Raw genomic sequence first — 26290 nt, 5'->3', positions numbered from 1 at the left:
AGTGTGATGCTCAGCATGGGGAACGTGACTGTTGTTTGTGGAACCAGCCATGCCAGTGATAAGATGTTGACTGATGAAGGAATTGGGTCCTTTGCTGCAGACTTTCCTTCCTGGCTAATGGCCTTTTCTTGTCTTTTATTGGATAAAGACATGTTTTCTAATAGTCTAAGCACATCAAACCATTTGGAGGGGACATGAATTTAATTTTCCTGTACACATTGTTTTATTAAATCAGGTATTTCAATCCAGACCCGTAGAACCACCATTCGGGAGGCTGAGGCCAAGAAGATTGCCTTGAGTTGGGGTCTAACCTCAGTTACAAAGTGAGGTCTGCTGTCAAGCTTCTTATTAAAAACCATCAAGCAGGGCTTGCCCGGTGGCTCAGTGGGAAAAGCTGCTTGTGACCTGATGATAATAATTATGATGACCTGCTTTAATCGTCTAGATCTCATAAATGTGGAAGGAGAGAGTATCACAAGAAGTCTTTTGACCATCATGGGAGTACCCCCTCCCCCACAAAAAAAAAACAAAAAAACAAGCAAAAACCCATTCTGCTCCATAGGTGTGTGCGCATACACACACACACACACACACACACACACACACACACACACACACACACACCAATTAATAGAATGAACTAAAAATCTTAAAATGGTGTTTTATCTCCAATTCTCACCTCCTTTTTCTTACCATGACTTTTAACACCCTTGCAGGGGTTTGTTTTGTTTTGTCTTTCTAGATAGGGTCGCTCTGTGTAGCTTTGGAGACTGTCCTGGAACTTGCTCTGTAGACCAGGCTGGCCTTGCACTCCCAGAGATCCCCCTTGCCTCTGCCTTTGACAACACCTGGCCTGTAGTTCTCACTGAGTGCATTTTAGGGTTTTCTGCCCCATTTGTTAGCTACTGTGAAAGGCTTGGTTTTCTTATCTATAAACTTTATTGGGGACATAAGTGATTTTATCTTTATCCTTCCCATTGTTGCTCTGAGCATTAGAGGTACCCTACGCAGTATGCAAAATTGTGCTTCTCTTCTGCTGGCCACAGACCAGTCCTGCTTCCCAACACCCCTGGTACAGAAGTCAGTTGCCAGCTTCCTAGTGAGCAGGTTCTCCTTTCTTTTTCTTAAATTTTTTTTATTGTTTTTTTTTTTCCTACAATAAAATTTGGTAATGTTTTTGTGTGCCTCAACTCCTCCTTGATCTTTTCTACCTCCTGTGCACTCAACTTCATGCTCTTTCTCTCTCAAAAATAAATAAAAAATAAATAAATAGATAAGCAAAAAATCAAAATCTAAACAAAAAAATGCCAAAATGAAACAAGCGCTCTCTCTCTCTCTCTCTCTCTCTCTCTCTCTCTCACAGACACACACCAAAAAAAAAAAAAAAAAAAAGCCCATTCCCTATTGTTCGATGCCTTACTCAGCCTTGATGTAGTGGGGAGGGGCTTGGTCTGCCCCCAACTTGGTGTGCCAGCCTGTGTTGACTCCCCAAGGGAGGCCTCCCCCTCTATGAGGAGGGGATGGGAGTGGGATGGGAGTAGGTTAGGGGGAGCAGAAGAAGGGTAGGGAGGGGGAAGAGGGGTTGGTATGTAAAAGGAAAGAAAATTGTATATATATTTGAAAAAAAAAACAAAACAGAAAAAGAACATGGAGTTCCTTTTTGGTGTTGGCACGAGGCCTGCCCTGGAGCTTGGTTGATATACGCAGTGACACACTATTGGGTAAGACTGATTTTCCAATGGCTCCTGGGTTAGGGGTGGGAGCTCGAGTTCACTTCCTTCTCTTAGTGGTTTTAGCCTGTGTGGTCCTGAGTGCGCTGCTGTAGTCTCTGAATTCCTATGTCCATTAGCCCTGTTGTTTCTGGAGGACACTCTTTCCGTGGAATCATCCACCACCTCTGGCTGTTGAAGCCTTTCTGCCTCCTCTTCTGCATAGATCCTGGAGCCTGGAGGAGAGTCTCTTCTCAAATGTAAGAACTCTTAGTTCCTTCCTAACCGTGTACCTTGTCCCATCTCTCCTTCTGTGCTGATTATAGTAAGTAAAGATTTAATATAGTTTACCCTACTTTATGTTTAATATATTTATTTAATTATATCTAAGCTTAATGCCTCAAAGTCTGAGTTAACCATTCTTTCCCAGTACGTCCCAGTATTATGTCTGTATCCTTGAACTCTATTGGTTATGGTGTACTCACCTGTTTAACTCCACTAAGAGTTTTCTGAATAGTTTTCTTTAATTCTGTGTCGTAAGTTTTATCATGTGCTTTGGGATATTTCACATGGGCTTTCTTGGCAACTACTTAACATTTATTAATGGTGACAATACTGGGGATGTTTTAGAAGGCAGAAAGACATAGATAGAGGCTTGCAAATTTCCCTGTGTACTGTGTAAGGTACTAATTGGATGCAAAATATGTTTGATATTTTAAATAGATGGTCATTTTTGGAGGCATCCTCCTGGCAGCTACTTTAACTAAAGTTTGACCTGGTGTTAAAGTAGCAGGCTATGAGTACTTTCTTCCTTCCCTTCTTCCTGCCCACACGGTTTGGGGGATTGAAGCCTGCATCCTGCCAGACAGGCAGTCTACCACTGACTACTTTCAAACCCTTGGTGGTTGTTTGCTTGTTTGTTTGAGACTGGGTCTCAACAACCCAGGACAGCCTCAAACGTGCTACGTTACTCAGGCTCACCATACTCTGGCTTCAGCCTTCTGAGTTTTCTAAGTGTATGCCCACCATACCCAGCCGGAAATAGGTTCTTGATTTGAGTTCCACAAAGACCATGTTGGTTCTGCTGTGCTTAGAGTTTACCTGAAGCTTGTAGAGTAGAAGTTCTAAGTAGTTTCCTGTCCTCATAGCTCTTTTCCCTGCAAACCAGTATATTGTCTGGTCTGTCTAATTTGCTTGTATAATGCAAAAAAAAAAAAAAAAAAATGGACTTACAGAAGTCCTGCAGAGCAAGTTCCAGGACAGCCAGAGCTATACAGGTAAATCTGTCTTGAAAAAACAAAATAAAATAAATAACAAACAAATAAAAAACAAAAAACTGCCGCCACCACCACCACCAACAACAACAACAAAAGTTCCAAAAGCCATATGTGACTGAGACAGGATGATTAGGAATTTGAAATTGGCCTGAGCTCCATCGTGAGTTGGAGATCAACCTCAACCACATGGTGATTGTGTCTCTACAACAGCAATATTGGAGCTATTTCATCCAGCTTCCTTAAGAGTTAGCCCTCACGTGGTCATTGTGCAGCAACCCAGAGCCCAAAGTCAATAGTAACAAACTACTGGTGTGTCATTTGCACACCTATGAAGATGTCTTCCATTTCCTCACTAGCATTACTTTTCTGGTCCTGGACTTGGTCTGGAGTCACATGCTCCCTTAGTTACTGTCTCCCTCATCTCATTGTTCCAGTGTCCAGCCTTCTGCCTTCCTTAGTGTTCCACGGCCTTGGCGTTTGAGGAACACACTGGCCAGTTATCTTGTAGAACCTCTTTCTATTTGCTTTCCCTTGGCATTTCCACATAACGCAGGCTGGGAATTTTGAGCCAGAATACCAGTGAAGTGATGTTCCCAGACCATCAAGACCTGCCCTTTGCAGTGCACCAATGCAGTGAGCTTCGTCTTCCTTATGTCAATGGGGTGGCACTAGGCTTCTCTATATTGAAGTTAGTGTTTTCTTCTTCCTTTCATAGATACCGAGTGACCAGGCACACACCATCGTTCCCACTTTTGCCTCCTGCTCACACACAGTGCCATTCTTGTCCCACCAGTGAAGTACTGAGGTGCTGGCTTGGTTGTTAGGCTTTTATGCTTTTACAACTAGAACTTGAATCCCATTCGCTGAGAAAACGGTGGCCTTTCCCGCTGTTTTCAGATAGTTGTTTCTCTAAATGTGGACTATTGGACATTCTTTTCCATGTCCCATCCATCACTGTTGTGATTTATTGTATTGCTCTCATTGTACCAGGTTGGTCCCTGGGAGTTTCTTCAAGATGACTGTTAGGTTCTTTTGATAGGACCCTTGTTTTTGAACACTTTCTTACTTGTCTCTTTCTCCAGAATTGCAAATTCTTTCAAAGAATTATCTCCTTCTCCAGAGCCCTTGTGCTCATGGTCAGACAAGTGTTCAAAAGCTAAGGACCAGCTGGGAGTTAGTAGCATCTGGGTCTCCTCTGGGCTTTACATCTGAGGCATTCTATTGGAGTTGGAGGCAATCGGGACCCTTGTGTGGAGGTGGACATCTTTAGTGACTCACTGGCTCAGCTGTGCCTTTCTTCTTATTAAGATAAAATACCTTTCCCCCTTGTTTTCTACAGGAGAGTAATCAGTATGTAGGATAACCTGGGTTTCTATATTTCTCACTAAATTTCTTACTCCATGGTGACTCCACATTTATCTGGGTGCATGAAAGAGATAATAAATTAGAATATAAGTGGGAAACAAGGATATTGATTAAATGGAATCCTTATTTTCAGCCCTTCCTTTCCTTTCCTGTCCTTTCTTTTCCTGTCTTATCCTATCCTGTCCTTTCCTTCCTCTTTTTCTTCCTCCCTCCTGAGACAGGGTCTCACTCTGTAACCCTGACTGGCTGGGATTTAACTATGTAGACCAGGTTAGTCTCGAACTCATATAGATCCACCTGCCTCTGCCTCCTAAGTGCTAGGATTAAAGGCATGGGTCATCACACCAGACTTCAATCTTTTCTTAATATGCCTATAAGTTTTAAGTTACTTGCATGGCTCACATATTAGTTTTCTTTCCTATTGTGGTGATAAAATACTCTGATAAAAGCAACTTAAAGGTGAAAGCATTTATTGGCTCACAGCTCCAAGTTACAGACCATCATTTCAGGGAAGTGAAGGCAGCAGACACTTGAAGCAGCTAGTCACAGGCACAGCCAAAAGCAGAGAGAAAACGGATGAAGCTGCATGTTAGTGCTCAGCTGATTTTCTCCCACTGTTCACTTAAAATTTTTGAGATTATAATAGAATTGCAACATTTCTTCCTTCCATTTCCTCCCATAAAACCCTCCCATAAACTCCTCCTTGCTCTCTTTTTCTATCAATTGTGATTACATGTATATATGTGTAGTATATATAATATGTATTCCTGAATAGAACCAGTTCAGTCTGCAGAACGTTACTCGTGTGTATGCTTTCAGGGCTGACCATTTGTCTTGGACAGGCAGTTGGTGTGCTTGTCCCTGGGGAAGACTATTTCCCCTGCTCCTAGCACTCCCCAAGTTGTCTGTAGTTCTTTGTGGAGGGGGAGGCCTGTGAGCTTCTCGTCTTCCACTTGCCCGTTCATTGGTGGTGGTCTTGTTCAGCTCACATTTAGGCAGTCGTGTTGGTGAGACTTTATGGGTGTGGCTTCTGGTGTTGCCAGGAGACACAATTTCACACCAAGCTCCTTGATCCTCTGGCTCTTATGATCTTTTTAGCCCCCACTTCTGCATCGTTCCCTGAGCCTTAGTTGCAAGAGTGTTTTGTAGCTGGATCCATCGGGACTGGAATCCACAACTCTGCATTTTGATTGGCTTTGTGTAGTAGTCTCCATTTCTTGCCAGGAAAAAATGCCCTAAGCCAGGATAGCAGGCCCTAGGAATGGTGTCACCCCCAGTGTCTTCCTGTATTAGTTACTGCAGCAAGTGCAGCCTCACAGGTGCCATTTTCCGAGGCTACTCTTCTGGGTGAGTCTAGGTTGTGTCAAACTGACAATTTAGCCACCATAAATTTTTCTATTGCAAAACTATGTTGTAGAGTATAGACCTAATGAAAAAAACTGAGTATCAATTGGAATTTATTTCATATATTGTTATGTTTTTCCTTTTGAATGCATATATTCTATGTATTTTCTGGTTGTATGAATTTTATTATAGTGATAATAAGCATTTATATTTTCTGCTGTCTGTAATATTGTTACTTTTCTATATATTCTGGCCATAACACATTTTAGAAGTGACTCTGTGGTCTCCTACTTAAGTTTCATGGTTTTTTTTATCCCCAGTCATCATCCTGGCTTTCCTCACACCTTCATGTATTTCTTCTTTCTCTTGGTTTTATTCATTTGTTCATTCAACCAAATACAGCGTTTTTTCCTAGGTACTGTTTGTTCAACAAAATTGCCAGAAACCTTAATCTTACTATCGCTTTTATTCCGTTGATGACGAGGTAAAAAGACAATACACGATGAACATGAATAGACATTAGTTAAATTGAAGACTTGGAGGTTCATCTTTCTGTTTTCTATCTGATACTGCTGTGGATCTTTAGATGATCAACTAGAGACAACTCCAGGACCTTCAACTTCATTCCTATCTCAGCTGAAGCCACATGGAGGAACACACAGTAACAGTCTCTGTCCTCCACACTTCTGTGTGAGTGTTGTAGACTGTTTGGATAAACTCAAATTTGAAGTATTGAAATAAATTTTAGTAGAAAAGGTTTGAGAGTCTTAATAGAAGTAAATAAATCTTTGAAGAAAAAAAATAACCAGCACATTTAAAAAAATGCTTTTGCTATAGTTGGCTAAAATTTTTGGCTATAGCACGGAATTATCATAAGCACTCTTATTTTGTTTACAAATCATAGTTAACACCACAGTAATATTGTGGCTACAGAAACATGGCACATTTCTGTATAATGATTTTATGGAAGAGGATTGAGGGATTATAAATATTCATGTACATTAAATTAATTTCATTACTTTGCTAATACCATTTCATTATTTTTCCTTGAGAGAAATGAGTTAAAGATAATGCACAATAGGATTATTGTAGAATCAGGAATTTGTAAGTAGTTATTTTTATTTGTGATATAGTTTGGGAATTTCATAAAGTGAAGTATAAAATGTGTAAGGTGTAGTGTTTCATAATCACAAAACTGAGGAGAGTCCATTGCTGTTTGTTAAGTATGTAGAAGAAAGTGTCATTTGTTACTAGATACCTTACAGTATGATTTAAATTCCCATTAAGTGCCACTGCTCTTCACTGTGGGCAGTTCTGAAATCTGTTTACAAACAGAAGTATGTTAGCCACATACTGTGTAAGTGAAATGCTCTAATTGCTATCTCCTGGAAAATTGAAGAATGCAGAATGAGTTTATTTTAATCAGATATTTGAATTAGCTTGATATTTCCAAAATATAACCATTGAAACCTTTAGTCAATATTCAGGGTCTTAAATATTTTACATCTCTTGGTTTCCTCCCACATCTCTCTACTCCAGCATGCTTTGCTCTTAGGAACCTCTAAGGTCCATCCGCACTTCCAGTGCTCAGCTGCCACCTGTGCCTGGAGCCAGAGGGTGCCCTGGCTGATGCTCTTCACAGCATGGTCTGCCCTTTAGATTTCCTTTTGGTTTTCCTCACTTGTTCCTCACTTTTCACATCACCATAACTTTCCTCTCAAGTTCCAGTTGCTACTTACCCTATTGTGATATTTATGGCTGAAGTTTTGTAGGTGTTCTCCTGGAATCACTGAAATGACACCCCTGCCTCTGCAAAAAAATAAAAAAGGAAAAGGCTATTGATGTGCTTCTGGAAAATTAAGAGATTGATTCTAACCTAGGCTTTGCTTTTGGTACAGCCTTAGGACAGGTTTGATAGCCTTTCTGGTCTTTTGCTGAAAATGAAATAAAATCTTTTTGTATATTAACGGTAGTACTGATTTTTTAAATTGATCGTTTTTTTTACCCCCACACAAATTGGCTAGTTAGCACAGAGTATTAGACACAGTGTTAAAAACAGAATGTGGTGGATGGTTTTAGTAAGCATGATGATAGACTGTGAAGAGAGAGTGTGCGCATGCACGCATGCACGCACGCACAGGCATCCCATCTCAGATCAAGCCTGCCTTTGAACTTGACAACCTCTTGGCTCCACTGTCCAAGTGCTGAGATGACAGACATGTGCCTGAGACCTTGAGTTATTGATGGTGAGAAATGATCACTTTTGCCTTTTCTGAGGAGATAGTTTTAAAATGTCATTCTGATTTCCACCCTTGGGCTAGAGGAGCATTACCATTCTATTTTAAAATACTGAATATTAGCTGTCTGAATTAGCTTCATATAACAGATATTTAATAAGAAATTAATAAGAAAGATTTAATAAAGGTCACTTGCTCTTGATTATGCTTACAGAGCCCTAAGTGTTTTATAAAATAGAAAAATGATAAACTTCAACAAAGTTTGTTTAATCAGATTATTGTGATTAAAATTGTAAGAATTGTTTACAACATGAAAAAAAGTAAGAATTAGCACAGTTAAAAACTACCACATGCATCACATCTGAACATTTATCACATTTACTCTGAATATTTTTAAGAGAAACATGGAAGCATGACTGTGGCACCTGCTGTCAATCTCTCCTCCACCTCCTGCCACCCCGCCCCCAACCTGAGGTTTGCTGCAGCCCCATAATGTCTCCTTCCTTCCGTCTACTTTGCCTGCCTTCTTTTTAGTGGTGTGTTAGAACTGCATTTTATTTCCAATTTTGCCTTTTTAGCAATACCTGTTGGTTTTATTCCTCATTCTTCTTTTTCATTTCTTTCCTTCCTGCTTGCCTTTTTGCTTTCTCTCCTGCCTTGTTCATTCCCTTCCTTCTCCCTCCCTGTATCTCCAGCAAGTCTTACTGTGTAAGGCTAGCGTCAGACTCACGATCCTTGTGCCTCAGTCTCTCAATGCCGGTGTTATGGGGTATGCCATATTTCATCGTGCCCTTACTTGTGAAAGTATGGTCGTGTTTACAGTGGCTCTCTCCATGTCCTTTTGTGGTTCCATCATCTCTCATGGTATTACTATTGATTGCTTATAACCAGAAGAAAAACCATAGTCAATATTTCCTTTCTTGTTTACATGCCTGCTATTTCTGGGGGTGCCAGACATTTTGGAGTGTGCATTGTTGAGCCCTGAGTTTGCTATGTTCTTTTACTCTTTTTTCTGCTGTATTCTGCCATATAGTTAAGATATTTGAAAGCAGTTTGACTGTCTTAAGGCATTTAAGTTCCCTTAATATGAGTCCAGAGCAGGATTTATTTTAATAGAATTTTTGTTTATCATTCTGGTAGTATCCTTGTACAAACTCAATTTGATGACCCATGCCAATCTTTCCTTTTGCTTGTGAGGACATTAGCTGTTCTTAGGCCTGTGTGGTGTTCTAGAAGTTTAGCCTATTGCTTTCTCACATTTCTTTTCTCACCTTGTAATTTATTGTTGTCCTGCGCATGCTTAGACCAGTGTTCTGCTGGAGAGCGGTGGGAAATATTTCCTGCACATTAGGTCTGGATGTCTCTACAGCCCTCTCTGAGTAGTACTTAATGCTGAGAATGCTAACTTTCTAACCTCCCACCTCTTTAAGTGAGCTGGGGTATTGGGCTCTATTTAGTCTTCTTTCTGCATTGGCAGAGGCCTCCAGGTCTGATGGGAACTCATTGACTCCATTCACTGGTTCCCTCAGTTGATGTTGTGCACTGCTACACTATTTCTTTTTAGTTGAATTTTGTCTTGTCATTAATGTAGCTCAAGCCAACAATTTGCTCAAGCCAACAGGACTACAGAGGTGCTATATTTGTCATTATGGACATTTGTTGGTCATCCTTTAGGATGGCCCTTTCTTTTCTACCTCACAGAAGGTTTATTTATCAGTAATTTCCTCTGCAGAAGCAGGTAGGTTAGAAGGTGTCCTGATTGCAGAGCAGAGCCATGGTCAAGCTACAGCTGATGCCAACTGGAAGACCATAAATATTTTGGTGGTTGGGGAAGCCATGTACTAGGAGCAAAAGCTTACAAAGACTGTCACTCAAAAGATCACACCTCTACCCTAAGCAGCCAGCTCCTTCTCCTGGACCCACACACAGAAGCCTAGGGCAGTGACTAGGGTGCTTGAGTAAACCTTACTTGGAGCCTACAGCTTTCTTTCAGGGCACTTTACTTTCACTTTGCTTGTTGCTGTGAGTTTTTATAGTTCATTAAATAAGAAGCCAAGAACTCAGAAACACCCAGACTGGAGACCACTTATAATAGTGGCAATGGCCAGCTGTGGTATATACACCTATAATCTTAGTATTCAGAACCCTTAGGATAGAGAATACTAAATTTTTGGGCAGGCTGAGCTGCATTCTTAGGCTCTGTTCCAAAATTAAAGGTTTGGAGCCATAGCATAGGCTAGGCTAGTCTTACGATGATGCTATCTTTATATATTTAGTCTCCCTTACCCCCATCTAAAGTAAAGACACAAAACTTTTGAATGTCAATACAGGGTCTGAAATGTCTGATCTGTTCTTAAATGAATAGGCTGAACAGGAATGCACTTGTCCGTGTTGTTATTCATGACCCTTCAGATGCTTAAGCAAAGCCATATTTACTTGTGAACTTCCCAAGGTAAATTTTTACAATCCTTTTCCTCAGAAAACCTACTGTGCACAGCAGTCCATATAGCAGGAAGACGCAAGGTCAGGTAATGAATGCGTAGTATATAAATAGAACAAATGCCACATGTGGTTGACCAGGAGAAAGAAGTTTAGAATGGAGTGGTGAGGAGGCAATCAGATGTTACCAAAGAGGTGTAGGAAAAGGCAGAAAGACAGGGATGGAGAACAAATCTGAGAGATGGGGGAGGAAGAGAAATGGAGATTTTGAGATGATAGGCCTAACTGTAAATTGATGTAGGTTTCATGGCCATCTAGAGCACATGCAAAGTATAGGTACTGTTGTGGTATTATATGTCATTATACTTTATTGCCTATTTGCCATTGATTCCCCCATCACTGTTTATAGTTATAGCTTTTGAGATATATTTACCTCATATATTTGAGTGTGTGGATGCATGTGTGTTTGGGATGCACATATCTGTGGAGGAGAGATTTGGGAGTCAGCGTTTTCCACCTCTCATACCTTTAAGGCAGTGTCTCCTTGGACCTGGAGCTCATGTTTCCAGGCCAGGTTAGAAGCCAGTAAGTCCTGGAAATGCTCCTGTCCCCACTCCTCCAGAGCTGGGTTGTAGCAGGATCTTAAAAGGTCTTATTGATAAAAACAAACCTGGAGCCAGGTATTGGGGTGAACACTGAAAATTCAGAGAAGCAGAACAAGCCACAGCTACCTCACCTTGCCAGTTCCTCAGCTGATCCTGTTTCCTCAGACTGGATGCCTCTCAGCTGAACTGTGCTGCTCGAAAGTCTAAAAGCTTAACCAGCCTAGTTCCTGGTTTTCATGCCTTATATACATTTCTGCTTTCTGCCATTACTTCCTGGGATTAAAGGCATGAGTCACCATGTCTGGCTGTTTCCATTGTGGCTTTGAACTCACAGAGATCCAGGCTTCTGAAGTTACATTTCTGCACTTTGTTTCTGAAGTTTTTCTAACAATACAGTAATTGAAATAGCTTATTATGGTGGGAATTTTCCCAAATGATAAAGTGAGGTCTTTTGGGGAGTCTCACTTTTTAAGCAGAGGAAATTGATCCACCTCCATATTTTAACTTTTGACAGTGGAACTCATACAGAGAAGCTGAATCTTTTGGAATTGAGTTTGGCAAAAATTGATTTTTTTTTCCAATAGGATTTTCTTTGTTGTAAAAATATTTTATTGAAGATGTTATTTTTTTTATTAACCCTTTGTGACTTCTGTGTTTTCTATCCTTTGTCACTTAAGATTACTGTGGAGCAGAATGGGACCTAGCTGTTGGCAATCTCCACTTGGGAAGAGGTAGCTTGTGGTGGAAGTGTAGCCTCATGAGTTCTTGCTTGGGAAAGATGACTGGAGTTCTGATGGCTAAATTTTTGTGGAGTGGTTTCTCCTGAAAAGTGCATCTCATCCCTTCCTAATGTCAGAATATTTACCAAAATTAGCATTTTTCAAGTTTGTTATGACCTCTCGATGAGTGTGGTGAACTTTAGCATGTCAGGTAGATAGAACAATTTGGGGCAAATGAGTGGAACTTGGGTGGTAGAACAGGTTAGGAAAAAGGAAAATGCTCTTTTGGAAAAGAATGCTAGTTTCTGTCTCCTACCATTTTGTTGTTTTGTTCATATTTATTTTTACAGGAACGGGAATTGCTAGTGATGCCTTTGCTTCTTTTATCTTAGTTGTTCACACTTCTCTTTTTCATTTTATGTGCTTATTTTTCAAGGTTGAAGTTTCAGTGCAACTGGAGTTGTCTCTTTGGGGCTGGTATTATAGTCTCTCAGGCCAGCCCTGCTCCTCCCCAAGAAGTGAACAGAAAATTCCCTACATGCCTGCCACTGTCCCCTAATAGTGCCTGCATGATAGGCATCTTAGAATACAGAAACTTTGTAGATGTAACCAATCGTCTTTTTAAAATAAGAAACACAGAGCCAATGTAAAAAAGAAAGCCGAGAGGTCAGAGCTCAGAGATAAAATCTTACCTCCTGCAGTGCTCCTAGCTTCCCCGAGAGAGAGGGAGGTACTTCCTGTGTCTCTGTTTAAATAATCTTTCTGTTCTGCCTTCTCATTGGTTGTAAACCCAACCACATGACTGCCTCATCACTGCCTGTAAGTACCGCCCTCCAGGTCTTAAAGGCGTATGTCTCCAATACTGGCTGTATCCCTGAACACACAGAAATCTACCTAGCTCTTCTAACCACCACGCTCTTACTATGGCTCTAATAGCTCTGACCCCAGGGCAACTTTATTTATTAACATAAAATTAAAATAACATTTCAGTACAAATAAAATATCACCACAAAACTTCATGGTGGATCTGTATCAATTATGGGGCACACATTAGGCAAGGACAAATAAAGACACGAGAACCTGAAGTCCAGAAGGAATTATGCTGTTGAGGCAAGCACAGCTGTCTGTAAGTGTGGCCAATTAGTTGTGCAGACATAAACATGTCTGTACCTCGATGCGAGTCCAGTTTTGGTGATTGTCGCCCCAGCTTCCCCATCATATTCATGCACAAACTTAGCCTGGCAGGGACTGCTCACAGTATGCATAATCATGAGACTTCAGGGAACACCAAACATGAGACTGGGGATTCTACCTCACTTTACTTTGTGTAATGACTTCTTAGGGGTCAAAATTTGAGGAATCACTTCTTGCTAGAAAGAATGTCTGAAAGAACGCCTTACAGAGTCTAAACGTTGTTGATCCAGCAGGTCTTTGACATGCTTTTAGAATGATCTGCAGGGCAGGACTGTCAAGGCCAGGGCTTACCGTTGTACTTGCTCTCCTCTGGCCTGAGTACTGTGACAACCTCTATCGCAGGGACATGGAGACTGCTGCGTCTGTGGTGGTGATTTAGTACCACAGCTGCTTCCTCTCTGTGTGATATAACTTGAAGTTGCAGCCCCCCAGAGGCTATTGGTCCCCAACCTTTGCAGTTTGGGGAGCAGACTGCTGTTTTCTCCGGTGGATGTTATTTCTATTCTATCCAGGGTGATTTCCCCCTCTGTATTCACCCAGCAACAGAGAGGGCACCGTTCCAGGAACTTGCTCTTTCTACATAAGGCATACGTGGAACCATTTGCATGGAAAATTTGTAAATTAAAACTCTGTTCACTTTAAAATATTCACATTGTGTTGCTCAAATGCCAGTAACTGGAAAATCACAGTTAATGTCCTGTTTTTATAACCTCTTTCGGAATGTTTTAAAATGTGTTTTTGTTGTTACTTAGCCATCTTTCTTCCTGGAGCTTTTCTATTTTTTAAATTATAGTTTTTTAAGCAGGTTGTATGAATCTGGGCCTGGTGGTTCATTCCTGTTATCTGTGGGGCTGAGACAGAATGCTAATCATGACTTGCAGCTGGCCTCAGCTAGAGAATGAGCTCCAGGCCAGGCTGTGCTACATGAAACCATCTTTTAAAAGGGCCAGACTTAAGTGCAAAGTCTGATGGCACACAGAATTTTAAAATCAAGATTGCACCTCAGTTGGAATACTTTAGTTTCTTTTTAGTTTTTGACAGTTCCATGCATGTATGTAAAATAGCTTGATCATACTAGTAAGAAACAGATTGATAGTTCTGTTTTCAGAGTCACCGACAAGCAGGGCTCCTCTCCCATAGCTGGGCTGACCCCAGTTAGTCTCACAACTCAGAATTACAAAGTTACAGGTTATCTGGTTCATGGCTGAGCCAAGAATTGGAGAAAAAGAGCAGTTTCAAGCTCCAGCTTGTTCATTGGAGGTGGGGGTTGCCCTTGACTAATGAGATGGAGAGTTTGGGAGGAGTGTGAGTCCTGGCCTATAAGAGAGGAGCAGGGGATTTTAAACCACCTTTCTGCACCAGATCCACATGGCAGCCACTTCGCCTTTTCTCACTGCTGTGTTCCTTTTTGCAGAATTGTACATAAAGATGCTTCATTTTCATTGGCCTCTTGAATTCATTGTCAAATTTCCAATAATACCCACCCCCAATTCCCTTTGTTCTCCCCTAGACAAGCTACAATGCACCCCCCTCCCACCATCATCTCCTCCTTTAAGTATGTAACCTGATGAGTCCAGTTGGGTTGGACTGAAATGCTGTGGTGAGTTCTTGGGCACAAAGGCCAGGTCATGTCCAGACGGAAGCACATCCCAGTTCTTCTCTTCACTCTTCTTGCCCCTTCCTTTATAATGTTCCCTGAGTGTGGGGCAACTACCCACCAACCCCACTGTTCCCGAGTTTTCTTGAGTGAGTAGCAGGAAATATTAGATAGAAGGAGTTAGATTGTGGAGATAAGGATAGCCTCGAGAAGGCCTGGAACCTATTCCTGCGAGCCCTTACTGTCTTGGCCGTAGGGTATTAATAGAAATGCCGAGGGGTGGAGCAAAAGACGTCCCCCTAGCACAGCCAAGTGCAGACCATCTCAGACACCTGCACTCAGGCCCGTGGTCCTGATCATCCTCTATGCGGACATGCTGGGTAAAGCCACGAGGAACCGGAAAATGGGCTCCCATACCTGAGCTTTGGGGGAGTGGGGGATGGGATGTTGATATTATACATTTTAAATAGAAAATCATTTAAATTAATTTAGACATAATGTTCATAAAATTGTAAAGCCTGCCAGATTTATTTCTTTGGAGGTAAAGGCTTATTCTTTCTGGAACTGTGTATTCAAACCAGGGAAGCCTGTAAGATATTCCTAGCATTACTGAATTTTTGTTGATTTTTGGTATTGTTTTTGAGACTAAGGCTTACTGTGTAGCCCTATCTGGCCTGGAATTCACTATCTAAATCAGCATGGCTTCCAACTAAGAGAGCTGCCTGCCTCTGCCTTCCGATTAAAGGTGTACACCACCACACCCAGCTGTATTACTGATTTTAATACTAAAGCATCCCCAGTTTTTGCTTTTAACTGAACTTTTCAGTAGCGTTCACTCTTATTGCTGATCCGTGATTCTCTCTGTGAACAGTGGGCGGTTTGCATCTACTCTTGTGTCTTCCGACTCGTGTGTGTATCTCAGAAAGATAAAATTTATTTTTGCGGCTTTGATGATAATAAACACATAGCTCTTATCTCTAGGAAGAATAGTGTCCAGAGGCCTTAGGTCCACGCTGTGGACAGTATGACTGGTAATTAAGAGCTCTGGTGTGGGCTTTCTTCTGTACAGCTTGAGTGCATCCATGTTCACAAAAAAGACACTTACTTTTGTTGCCTCTCTTGGAGATTACAATTGAATTTGTGCTTTGGAAACCTTCTGCCATGAAATGACAATTTTAAGACAGTTTCAGGAAACTTCCACTGTGTTTCCCTTTGGAGCCTGTATATGGAGGTCTTCATAAGCAGGGAATCAACTGTGTCTGAACTAAGTTCACACTCATTTTTTTTTGTTTTTTTTTTTTTGTTTTGTTTTGCCTTTTGAATTATTTGGCCTTTTAATATCACGTTATTTGCTCACTGAATATGGGTTAAGGAAGGGTCTGTGTCTGTCAGGAAAACCTGGTAACTCTTGCTCAGTCTATTTCATTCATTTTTAATAGCACTAGTTGATCCCCAAGTATTCTCTCTTAGTTTTTGAAAGGCTGCTACTTGCAGGCTGTAACTTTTTGTTTTGGTTTTACTTTCTGAGGCAAGGACAAGCTTGCTTTGTAATCCAGACTAGCCTGGGACTTTGAAGCCTCCTTTGGTCTTGTACTTGGAGTCGTCTTCCTGTCTCAGCTTTCTGAGAGCTGACCACAGGCACATGCTGCCTGCCGCCTATCCCAGCTCAAACCCAAGCATTTCAAGATAAGATTCCTTACAGCAACAACAACAACAACAACAAAAAAAAAGAATATGCTTTCCTAAGGTAGAATACCTAAGTGAATGTAGAAGGCTTTCCAAGGCAGCCAACTTACTTTTTGCACCAGCCCAGTTTGTTTTTAATGTGAAGATAAAGTGAACACCATTTTAATGGAATAAAGGTGACAGATTAAAATAGTTAACTACAGGCTAAATGAGTTCATTATAATTAATTAATGATTTGTGAGTTAATCCTTAACTACACTTGACATTTTTCCTTGGGTTGGCGACAGCCTGACTGGTGAGTTAACTGTTCCCAATCCCTATTCTGTGGAGGGACTGTTGCCATTCCAGGGCTCACAGCGTTTAGTGAGTATTCTCTGAGGTGAGCCTGAAGCTCTCTAGCAATGATCAAAGTGCTTTCGAGAGGCATGCTTGAGCTGATTGGCTGTGAATGTTAATGACTTCATAGGACACACAGGTAACTTATGACTTTGTTGCAACTCTCAGAGGTTCATAAGATGAACTTACTAACCCACTGGTGAGGAGGGATAAACTGCTTTCTCTCTGCAATCGAATGCCTAGACTGCCTGCACAGTGGTGGTGAAATTACTGTACTAAGAAGGGTGAGCAGCAGTATAATGAAGGAAATGGCTAGGCCACCGATTTGTTAATTATCCTCTTTAATTCACAGAGGGTGTTTGTGAGATATGGCTGACCAGCGAAGACACTGGGGCCTATGGCAGAGACATTGGCACAGATCTCCCCACACTCCTGTGGAAGTTGGTGGAAGTGATTCCTGAGGGAGCCATGCTGAGGCTGGGCATGACAAATCCACCGTATATTTTAGAGCATCTGGAGGTAAGGAAAGACCACATTGACATGCTGACACAGATGTCCCTAGCACAGACCATGTGGCATCCTCAGGATCACCACTCAAGCCTCAATTAGAACCATTGTCACATGTGTCTGCGATCTCACATTCCAATGATAAAATGAGGCTTGCAACGCGCTTCTTTCATTCTGTCCCATTTATTGTTCCTCCCTTAATATTATATATATATATATATATATATATATATATATATATATATAAATTACCCTGGCTGCCCTGGAACTCTCGGTATCACATTGGTCTCTAAGAGATCTGCCACTCTATGCTCCTGAGTACTGGCATTACAGGTTTGGGCCCCCACACTTGGCAATTTATTTTTACTTCAGTGTTTTTGTGTATGTCTGCATGTGTGTATGCCACTTGTAGGAGAGTACCTGAGGAGGGCAGAAGATGATGTTGCCTTCCTGGAGCTGGAGTTACAGGTGGTTGTGAGCCACTGCATGTGGTTGCTTGCATCCACATCATCCTCTGCAATAGTATCACATGCTTTAGCTACTGTGCTGTCTCCGTCCTCCTTATCCCCATCATTATTTAATGTTGCTTAAGTTATTTATTCCCTTGCACCTTGTCACGCTTCTTTTTTGCCTTTCTTGTCCTCCTTTAGTTAGTTTCTCAACACATAAATCTCACTTGCTTCCCCCAGTTTGAGACCTCGCCTAGTTGAGACCTGCTAAGACGTTGCATTAATTTTGAAAGCCACAGTCAGTTGGGCTGTGTTAACTATCTGTAAAGATGCTGTGTCTTAAGTTTGAGTATGGCTTTTCATCTTTGTTTTTTTTTTGTTGTTGTTGTTGTTGTTGTTGCTGTTTTGTTTTTGTTTTTTCTAGAGATGGATAGGGACCAAATAGAATTAAAGGAATGCTGGACTTGAAACTCTTCAGATTCATCTGTAAGCAAAGGAGGAGAAGTGGTCTAGAGACTTCCATATACCAGGGTTTGACCTTTAGGTTAGGTAGCCAGATGTCAGACTAGAAGAATATGGGCTTGTGTCCAAGGAACTGTGGTATCTGATGACAAATAACACATAAAGCCAAGCAAAGAACTTGGACAAAGGAGCGATTGTTCCAATGAAAATGAACATTCTAGGATTCATGATTATTACTAGAGAACTATTACTGTAAGTCCAGAGTCTGCAACCCAAGCCCAAGTGCTGCCAGTCATGTGTACAGGAAGGAAACAAGGCTTGCTTTTTACCAAGGGTGTTCTTTGCCCCATTTTTGTACAAGAAATTATGGTTTAAAAAGCTAAAAGTAAGCATAGTTGCTAAATTTTACTGTCCAAATGCCAGTAGTTATTTAAATATTGAAAACATTATTGGGGGTGGGGGCTGGAGAGATGGCTCAGAGATTAAGAGCACTTGCTGTTCTTCCAGAGCTAGATTACACCACCCATGTTGTGTGGCTCATAGCCTCCCATGACTCCAGTCCCATGCATCCCATGGTGCCCTCTTCTGTCCTCTGTGCCCTCTACCACACACATAGCAGACAGTCATTCAATAAATCTTTTAAAATTTATTTCAATGATTTGATTTTAGGACTAGTTAAGAGTATTGTTGACTAGGAACCTTAATATCAGGAGCATAGTTTAGAAATCCTTCAAACAGTTGATGACAAACTGGTAATTGTAATTTATGATAGAGACATGTTTCAGTTTTGTTCTTCACATTTTCCCAGCTCAGTCTTTCTATAGACATGTGATTTATAGATTGAGTTTCATGCTTCATACAGTGTCAGCTGATTATAACTTGCTATTTTAAAATGAGTCACAAGCATGTCAACTTCTACTTAACACTTTGACTTAACACTTGAGAAAGCAAGTGCTTTTAGTTAAAATGGAACTATGGCAGTATCGCTGTGTTTGCAGTAAGTGTGAGGCATGCATGGCAGAGACCCGACAACGTGCTAGATGTGTCTTTGGTAGGAAGGGGATTGGGCTTCACTGATATGCAGTTGATGGTACTATGCCAGTTCCTTTAGATTGGAAAGAAATGTTGGTCTAGATTCTAAAGTGTTTTTGACAGAGTTCAGGTAGGGAATAAACACAAGGAAAAAATACAATTGCTTGAAGGTGTCAAACAAGTCCTTCTTGGAATGAGTCCAGCATTTGAATTGGTGGCAGGATTGTAGGCACAGATGGTACCTTCATAGTACATCCCAGTGTGGTCCATATAAAGCGGTGATTGACTTGTTGGCCTCCCAAAGGTCATCTAGAAGACCTTATAGGAATCACAGATGTTGTTCAGTGTAACTGTGTTCTGTATCTGGGAAACACCAGATGGTTAGTTTATGAATTCTAGAAATGATTAAAAAGTCCTGGTTCATTTTTTTTTGTTTTGTTTTCAATTTTTGTGGTGCTGGGGGGATGGGGAGGTGGGCATTGCAAGAATGCTGGATATGTGCTCTCAACTCAGCTCCATCCCAAGCTCAAAATGATAACAAATTTTAGTTGTCATGATATTGTACTCTTTTATTCTTTGCTTTTAAAATGTTTTTAAAAATAAAAAAATACTGGTCTTTCCTAGCTCATGTCAATTGTCTTTAGAGTGCTCAGTAAATGAGTATAAAAGATGGAATAAAGGAAGAACCTTCTTCATAAAAGAAACTGTAGAACCCACAGTATGATCATAAACTTTGAAGTCATGACACCGTGACTGGTAGAGAGAGCAAAGGATGATGGTATAAATGAGTTTTGTGGCTAAGAGCACCCCACAAGGAAAGTCATGGTTTCACATATTTAGCTTCATCTTTCTCCAAATAGGTAGCTCACACCCCAGATATTAAACACATGCCCAGCAAGATGTCATGAGGTTAGAGGCAGTGATGCAATGAACGGCCAAGATAACACCAGAAATTGTGGGTAACTTTGTCTACGACTGAATAACAACAATAAATCAGTAGAGTTTATTGAGTATGTGTTGTTTACACATAAAGAGTACTTTCCCCATAGCATCTCTTTGCATTCTTCCACTAGCTAGCTCTACAGAAATTGCTGCCTGCATGCTCTTGGACAAGCAGCCCTGTATGAAGGTCACATCACTGGCCAGACTACACAACTTGATTACTACTGAGCTGGTTTTTAAACTTGTCTCACTCTGAAATGCTCTCTACTGCTACACTGCTTCTTAAGAAATATTCTCAGACTCCGACAGCGCACCCGGGGCCCTCTCCTCCTCGTTAAACCTCAGTGACTTACGTCCTTGTCTACACCGCTCCTTATGAAATGTTCTCAGACTCTCACAGCACATCTGGGCCTCTCCTCCTGGTTAAATCTCAGTGACTTACTTCCATGTCTTCCCAATACAGCCATTGTCACCTTCTGGAGATGCTTTCCCTTTTGTCTCTGCATTTCAGCACCTGTGTATACATACACTTACTGTCCACCAAATGATGCGACAATTCTAACTTTAGCTTATTAGCTGGTCCTCAGCTCCATGCCTTAGATACTCTAGGAATCACCTAGCTGTCCTGAGTATCTGGCTATGGACGAGATTGGGATTGGCTGACAAGTGTTTCTCTCTTGCAAGTTACTCTTCTGCAAAGATACTCTAAGGTATTATTGGGGAAACTTAAGAGATGTGTGGGTATTTTTTTTTCTTTTGCCTTATGAAAATACCCACACTGATAGTATCTTTTGAAATTTTTAGGAGACAGCATTTTCCTTTGTAGTTTATGCTGGCTTGGAGCACAGTCTATAACTCAGGGTGGCCTGGAACATGCCATAGAGATAGTGCCTTCAGTTGTATGTTAGAGAAAATAAGCTCCTACCCTGACTCTTGAAGCTGTAGGTTACCAAAACCCTTAACATCTTTCTTTTCATTAACTTTCTTGTTATGTATAATCTTCACTAGAGAACTGGTAAGTATATAGAAAAGGAGAATTTAAAGTCAGATAATTTGTTTTGGTTTTAATTTTGTAGATTGGCTGGTATGAAACAGTTATTAAAGCTGTTGAATTGTAAGGAGAATGGGAAGGTTCAATGGACTTTTATTTATTTAAGTTATGCTGTGTGCAGCATGGCTTGGTCCTGGGAACCTGACTGGGGATTGGGAGGATGACAAGGAAAGAGGAAAGGACAGAGACACAGATGCAAGCAAAGAAAACCTAGTGTCAGATGGGCGGTGCCGATTCTGTTTGAGCTGCACCAACCACATCACAACCCAGCACCTCAACAGACTGATTATGTACCACATGCAGGGACGATTTAGCTGGTCTCTGAAGGAGTCTAGATAGGCCAGCAGCCTCAGATTGTCAACATTTGGGAGGAGGAAGGAGCAGCTGCTGGTTTTTGTGTACACTGGTCAATTGTCAGTAAGCACCCAAACTCTCAATATTTGCACTCAGACCAGAAGAAGGATTTGGCATTTCCCTGAGCCTTCCCTTGGTGGGTAGGGGATAGAGAGAAGGCCTTGATGTTTCCGTGGGTCTTTGACATGGCCGTGCCCATGTCAACAGTACACATTTTCTGAGATGTTCATTAGCTCTTTACTCTTTCAGTCAAGACTTCTTCAGCTCCCCAAGAAGCTATGCTGATATTCCTGTACTATGATTAATTTCAAGTTGCCCTTTTTACACAGTTGCCCTTCCTTCCTTCCTTCCTTCCTTCCTTCCTTCCTTCCTTCCTTCCTTCCTTCCTTCCTTCCTTCCTTCCTTCCTTCCTTCCTTCCTTCCTTCCTCCCTCCCTCCCTCCCTCCCTCCCTCCCTCCCTCCCTCCCTCCCTCCCTCCCTCCCTCCCTCCCTCCCTCCCTCCCTCCCTCCCTCCCTCCCTCCTCTCTCTCTCTCTCTCTCTCTCTCTCTCTCTCTCTCTCTCTCTCTCGTTTGTTTTTCGAAACAAGGTTTCTTTATGTAGCCTTGGCTGTCTTGGAACTCGCTCTGTAGACCAGGCTGGCCTCTGACTCACAGAGCTCCTCCTGAGTGGTGGGATTAAAAGAAGTGTACACCACCACCACCCATGTTTTCTTAGGAGACCTGTATGTCTCAAAATCAAGGCAGAAGTTTAATGATGCATTTCAGCTTCCTTAGTGGGGGCGAGAGGGCTCACTTATATTGGGTTTCTTATTAAGAACTATTCCTACGTTCAAGTTATAAATGAAATAAACTGTGCGTTTTAAATTTTGTATAGTTCTGCAAAACTTTGTGGGAAACTATAACCAACAATGTTTGCATTGATGTTAAACTACCTTTTATTTCCATGTTTGTAGTAGATAACATTGTGAAAAAGTCACACTCAGTAAGACACATGGCACCACAAGGTTAATGTAAACAGGGATGCTTTAAATGCTCCCCATGCTTTTGTTTGGAAATAGTTTAGTTGCTACAATACTCTTGATATTAGTATGCCTGTTTCTAGCTAAGTGACCTTATCTTTTAACCTAATTGTGCACTTACTAGAGTGCATATATTTGACAGAAGACAATGGATATCTGTCAAGGACTTTTGGTGCATGGTAATTTATGAACATTAAGATATGTTTGGCTTGGCGAACTGTTTAAAATGCCTCATAATATCAATATAATGGCAGACTGAGTACCTGTTGTGCTCATGCTTTATCAAAGAAGTTCAGAATCTCCAGACTGGGAATTTTACAACATCTTTTCTCCCCAGGAATGATACTTTGCAAAACAATAGAAAAGTAGGTAAATAGATTTTGTATTGCTAAATATTTTCTGGGTCTTGACAAATAAAAGTGTGTATTAGATGATTTTGAGAAAAAAATTTCTTTCTTTCTTTTTTTTTTTTTTTTTTTGGTCTTTTGTGTTGTTTTCTCTCCCCCTACCCCCCAGGGCTGAGGACCGAACCCAGGGCCTTGTGCTTGCTAGGCAAGCACTCGACCACTGAGCTAAATCCCCAACCCCTATTTCTGCCATCCATCAACATATATGTGTGGTTCCAGCTGACTGCTAGAGCAGTCCCTTGCTGTTGGTACTCATCAGTACTGTTTTCTTCTTAACTCTGGCATTTGCACATAAACATCAGGTGAACAAGGCAGTCTCGGAAGATGGGGGAGGGAATGATTTGTACCATCTGAAAATTGTGAGGGAGAGGTGGGAGAAAAAACTAACTCGGGAAGTTCACATCCATCTAAACATATACATGTACATGTATATACACACACACACACACACACACACACACACACACACACACACACACACACGCGCGCGCGCGCGCACGTGTGTGTGTGTGTGTGTGTGTGTGTGTGTGTGTGTGTGTGTGTGTGGTATCAACTTGATAAAAGCCAGAGTCATTTGAAGAAAGGTAATTTTAATTGAGAAAATGTCTTTACCATTGGCCTTTGGGCAGATCTGCGGCAGGGGGTGGGAGAAGGGTCTTTTTTTTTTTTTGGATTAATGATTGACACTGTAGACTGTGTCACCTTTGGTTGGTGGTCCTGGAGTATATAAGAAAGCAGGCTGAGCGTGCCATGGGTGAGAAGCCAGCAAGCAGTACTCCTGTGTGGTCTCTGCTCTAGTTCCTATAGTTTCCTGCCTCGAGTTCATGCCCTGACTTCCCTCAGTGACAGGCTGTAGGCTGTAAGATGAAATAAACCTTTTCTTCTCCAAGTTCCTTTTGATCATGATGTTTATCAAAGCAATAGAAAGCGAACTAGCACTGTGTGTGTGTGTGTACCAGAAAAGACTATTTGAGTGAGAAGAAAGGAATCACAAGTAAAGAAGAATCATGGGGAACAATAGTATGGCATCCTATAATGAAATACATGTATGGAAATGTCATAATGGGGTTCACACCCAACACCCATTTGGTAACTTACAACCATCTGTAACTCCAGTTCCAAGGGATCCCATGCCCTCTTCTGTCTTTTTTGGACACCAGACATGAACACAGTAGTTACACATACATACAGGTAAAATATTCATATACATAAAATAACAATAAATAAATATTAATAAAATAAAATGCCATAATGAAACCTAGAACTTTTATACACTAAAATAATAAAGCAAGTTTATTGGCTTTTATTAGAAGCCTGATTCTCAGTGCTTCCAAGAAGGGGAAGAGAGAAGACCAGCTGACTTGTGGATAGCTTGACTATTTCTGATAAAAGGTGAAATTAAAGTTCTGTTCCCATCAGCCAAATAGTAGGCTCCATCCAGCATTTAGCTGTTTCCATTCCTGCTTGGATCTGGGTTGAGCAGTTCGGCATTCCAGTCAAGCCTTCCCCTGAAGCACCTCTCATCTTCACTGTACTTCTATCTCATTGCCTGTAGGATGCCTGCTTGTACCCTGGTTCAGCCTCTAATGCCAAGCCACCCCAAGATACCCAAGCAATTTTCAATTCAATAAGAAGTTTGAAGTCATCTATTGCTTACTTCTATGCTTGTAGCCTCAAATCTGACCGATAGAGCCTCCAAATCGCACAAGACTGAAGGATGCTCACATGAGCAGACAGACTTGACTTCAGGACAGATTACTCTGTTGTCTAGGTTTCTTTATTCTTCATTTCCTCTCTGAATGCCCTTTTGTTTTATAAATGTTATTTTATACTTATCTTATGGATATATTATAAGGGGAAAGTGAACTATTTTGTGGATAAAACCCCTAAGTGTGGAAACGATTTTGACTATCTCTATCTTCCCCTGAGGCGCACAATGGAAAAATGCCTTGCCTAACAATTGTTTTTATGCCCTTCATCCTTTATAGAGAAATCCCTGCCCTGAAGCCTTTCCTGCAACTCTCAGCTCCAATTTCTAAATTATGAAAATATTCCTAGAAGTCTAGACCCAGTATGGGCAAATCACTTTTGGTTACCCTGAGGTGCCTTTATCCGTGTTGTGGTGTAAACTTCTGGACTTCTCTTCCCAATGACATAGCTCTTGGTCTCTTGCCTGTGGCCTGACTGGCTGAATATGGCTCATGAAGTACAGTGATGTATGATTGTTCATCCCAGAAGAGATGGTTGCTATCCTGAGAGAAAAAAGAGAACACAGGAGTAAAAGTGGAAAGCGTAGCAGGCCTTTTACAGTGTTTATATGAAAACTGAGGCCATAGTCCAATGTCTTAAGCCGCATCCCTCTGTGCACATACTGTTTTAAAAACCATAAAACAGTCATTTTAAATATAGACAGGCATTTCAGTAGTTTTCTTTTATTATAGAATATTTGAGAAGCCTTGGAATTTTTACATGGTTCTTTTACAGCATACAAATAATCCTATTTCATCTTTAGTATTTGGTTTACATTTATATAAGAGGTCCTAAGATACATATATGGGTTATTTTTTTAATTTCATTGTTAAAAGCTTTGCAAGTTTGCCAAATACATTATTTCTCCAGATTTGCTGAGAAAGCCTTCAACTCACCTGTTAAAATTATTAATTTAAAGAGCAGGATGAACCATGTATGGGTTCAATCTTCCTCATTCATTAAAGATGCTAGTTATCCTCAGGCCATTGAGTAAAGTGGTCATTGACTTCTAAGTTAACAGCTCAGAGAATCACTTAACAAACAGAAGTCAACATTCTTCAATAGCTTCTCTCTGGATTCCACAGTCCTTTCTGTAGTGATGACATCTTTACTCTGCTAGCCTCCTAAAGGCTACCTTGGGCACTAGCTAATTCACCATTTAATAAGATGAAATTCTTGTATTTTATATCAGGTAGATAATAGAATTCTCAGGTGATTCATGGTGTAGAACAGAAAGGCTAGTGATGAACTTAATGGTTCATGGAACTGTTGAGGGACACTTTGCCTGTCTGTCAGAAAAGAGCTCTGTTTCCATAGTCTGCCGTGTTCGTTGTCATCTAGGGAATTACTTGTTCATATTTCATATTTGGTATATATGTATATGGGCCACTACCTTTTCCCACCTCCCACTATCTTGCTTTTCCTGCTACAAAAATAATATATGTGAAAATGTTAAGCTTTTGCAATTCTGACCCAAAATTTTTAAATGTCACTTAACAATAACAACTGTCTCCGAAATGGGAAACACTGGACTTATTTTTACTTCTGAGAACACCTTTATTTGCATTGCCATAGCAGAAGCAGAAGTAAAATAGATGATAATAGATACAAAAGGTCTACATGGAATAAGTAGTGACTTTCAGCACTGAGGGATGTAGATTATGGGCCCAATAAAAATCAGTGTGTTTAGAGCCGTGTGGCAAGTTTGCAAAGTGTTTGTCGATTTGAGCAATGTTTTCATTAGGTTTCTATTGCTGTGATTCAACATCTTGGGGAGGAAAGGGTTCATTCCTGTTGCATGCCACTCCCG

The 26290-nt window shown here is 41.0% G+C and overlaps 1 protein-coding gene across 4 annotated transcripts in view; it reads left to right on the top strand.

Moving 5' to 3' along the window:
- Cdkal1 (CDKAL1 threonylcarbamoyladenosine tRNA methylthiotransferase) overlaps positions 1-26290 on the top strand; it is a 571033-nt gene that overhangs the window by 320639 nt on the left and 224104 nt on the right. For all 4 annotated transcript variants that reach the window (XM_006972280.4, XM_076573111.1, XM_076573112.1 and 1 more), the window contains one exon: positions 16861-17027. In XM_006972280.4, coding sequence (XP_006972342.1) covers positions 16861-17027 — 167 coding nt within the window. The remainder of the gene's footprint in view (positions 1-16860; positions 17028-26290) is intronic.

The sequence above is a fragment of the Peromyscus maniculatus genome, chromosome 5, assembly GCF_049852395.1.
Source record: "Peromyscus maniculatus bairdii isolate BWxNUB_F1_BW_parent chromosome 5, HU_Pman_BW_mat_3.1, whole genome shotgun sequence".
NCBI classification, from domain to species: Eukaryota; Metazoa; Chordata; class Mammalia; order Rodentia; family Cricetidae; genus Peromyscus; species Peromyscus maniculatus.
Note: the sequence above shows the minus strand (reverse complement) of the source record. Positions and strands in the feature narration are given on the sequence as shown.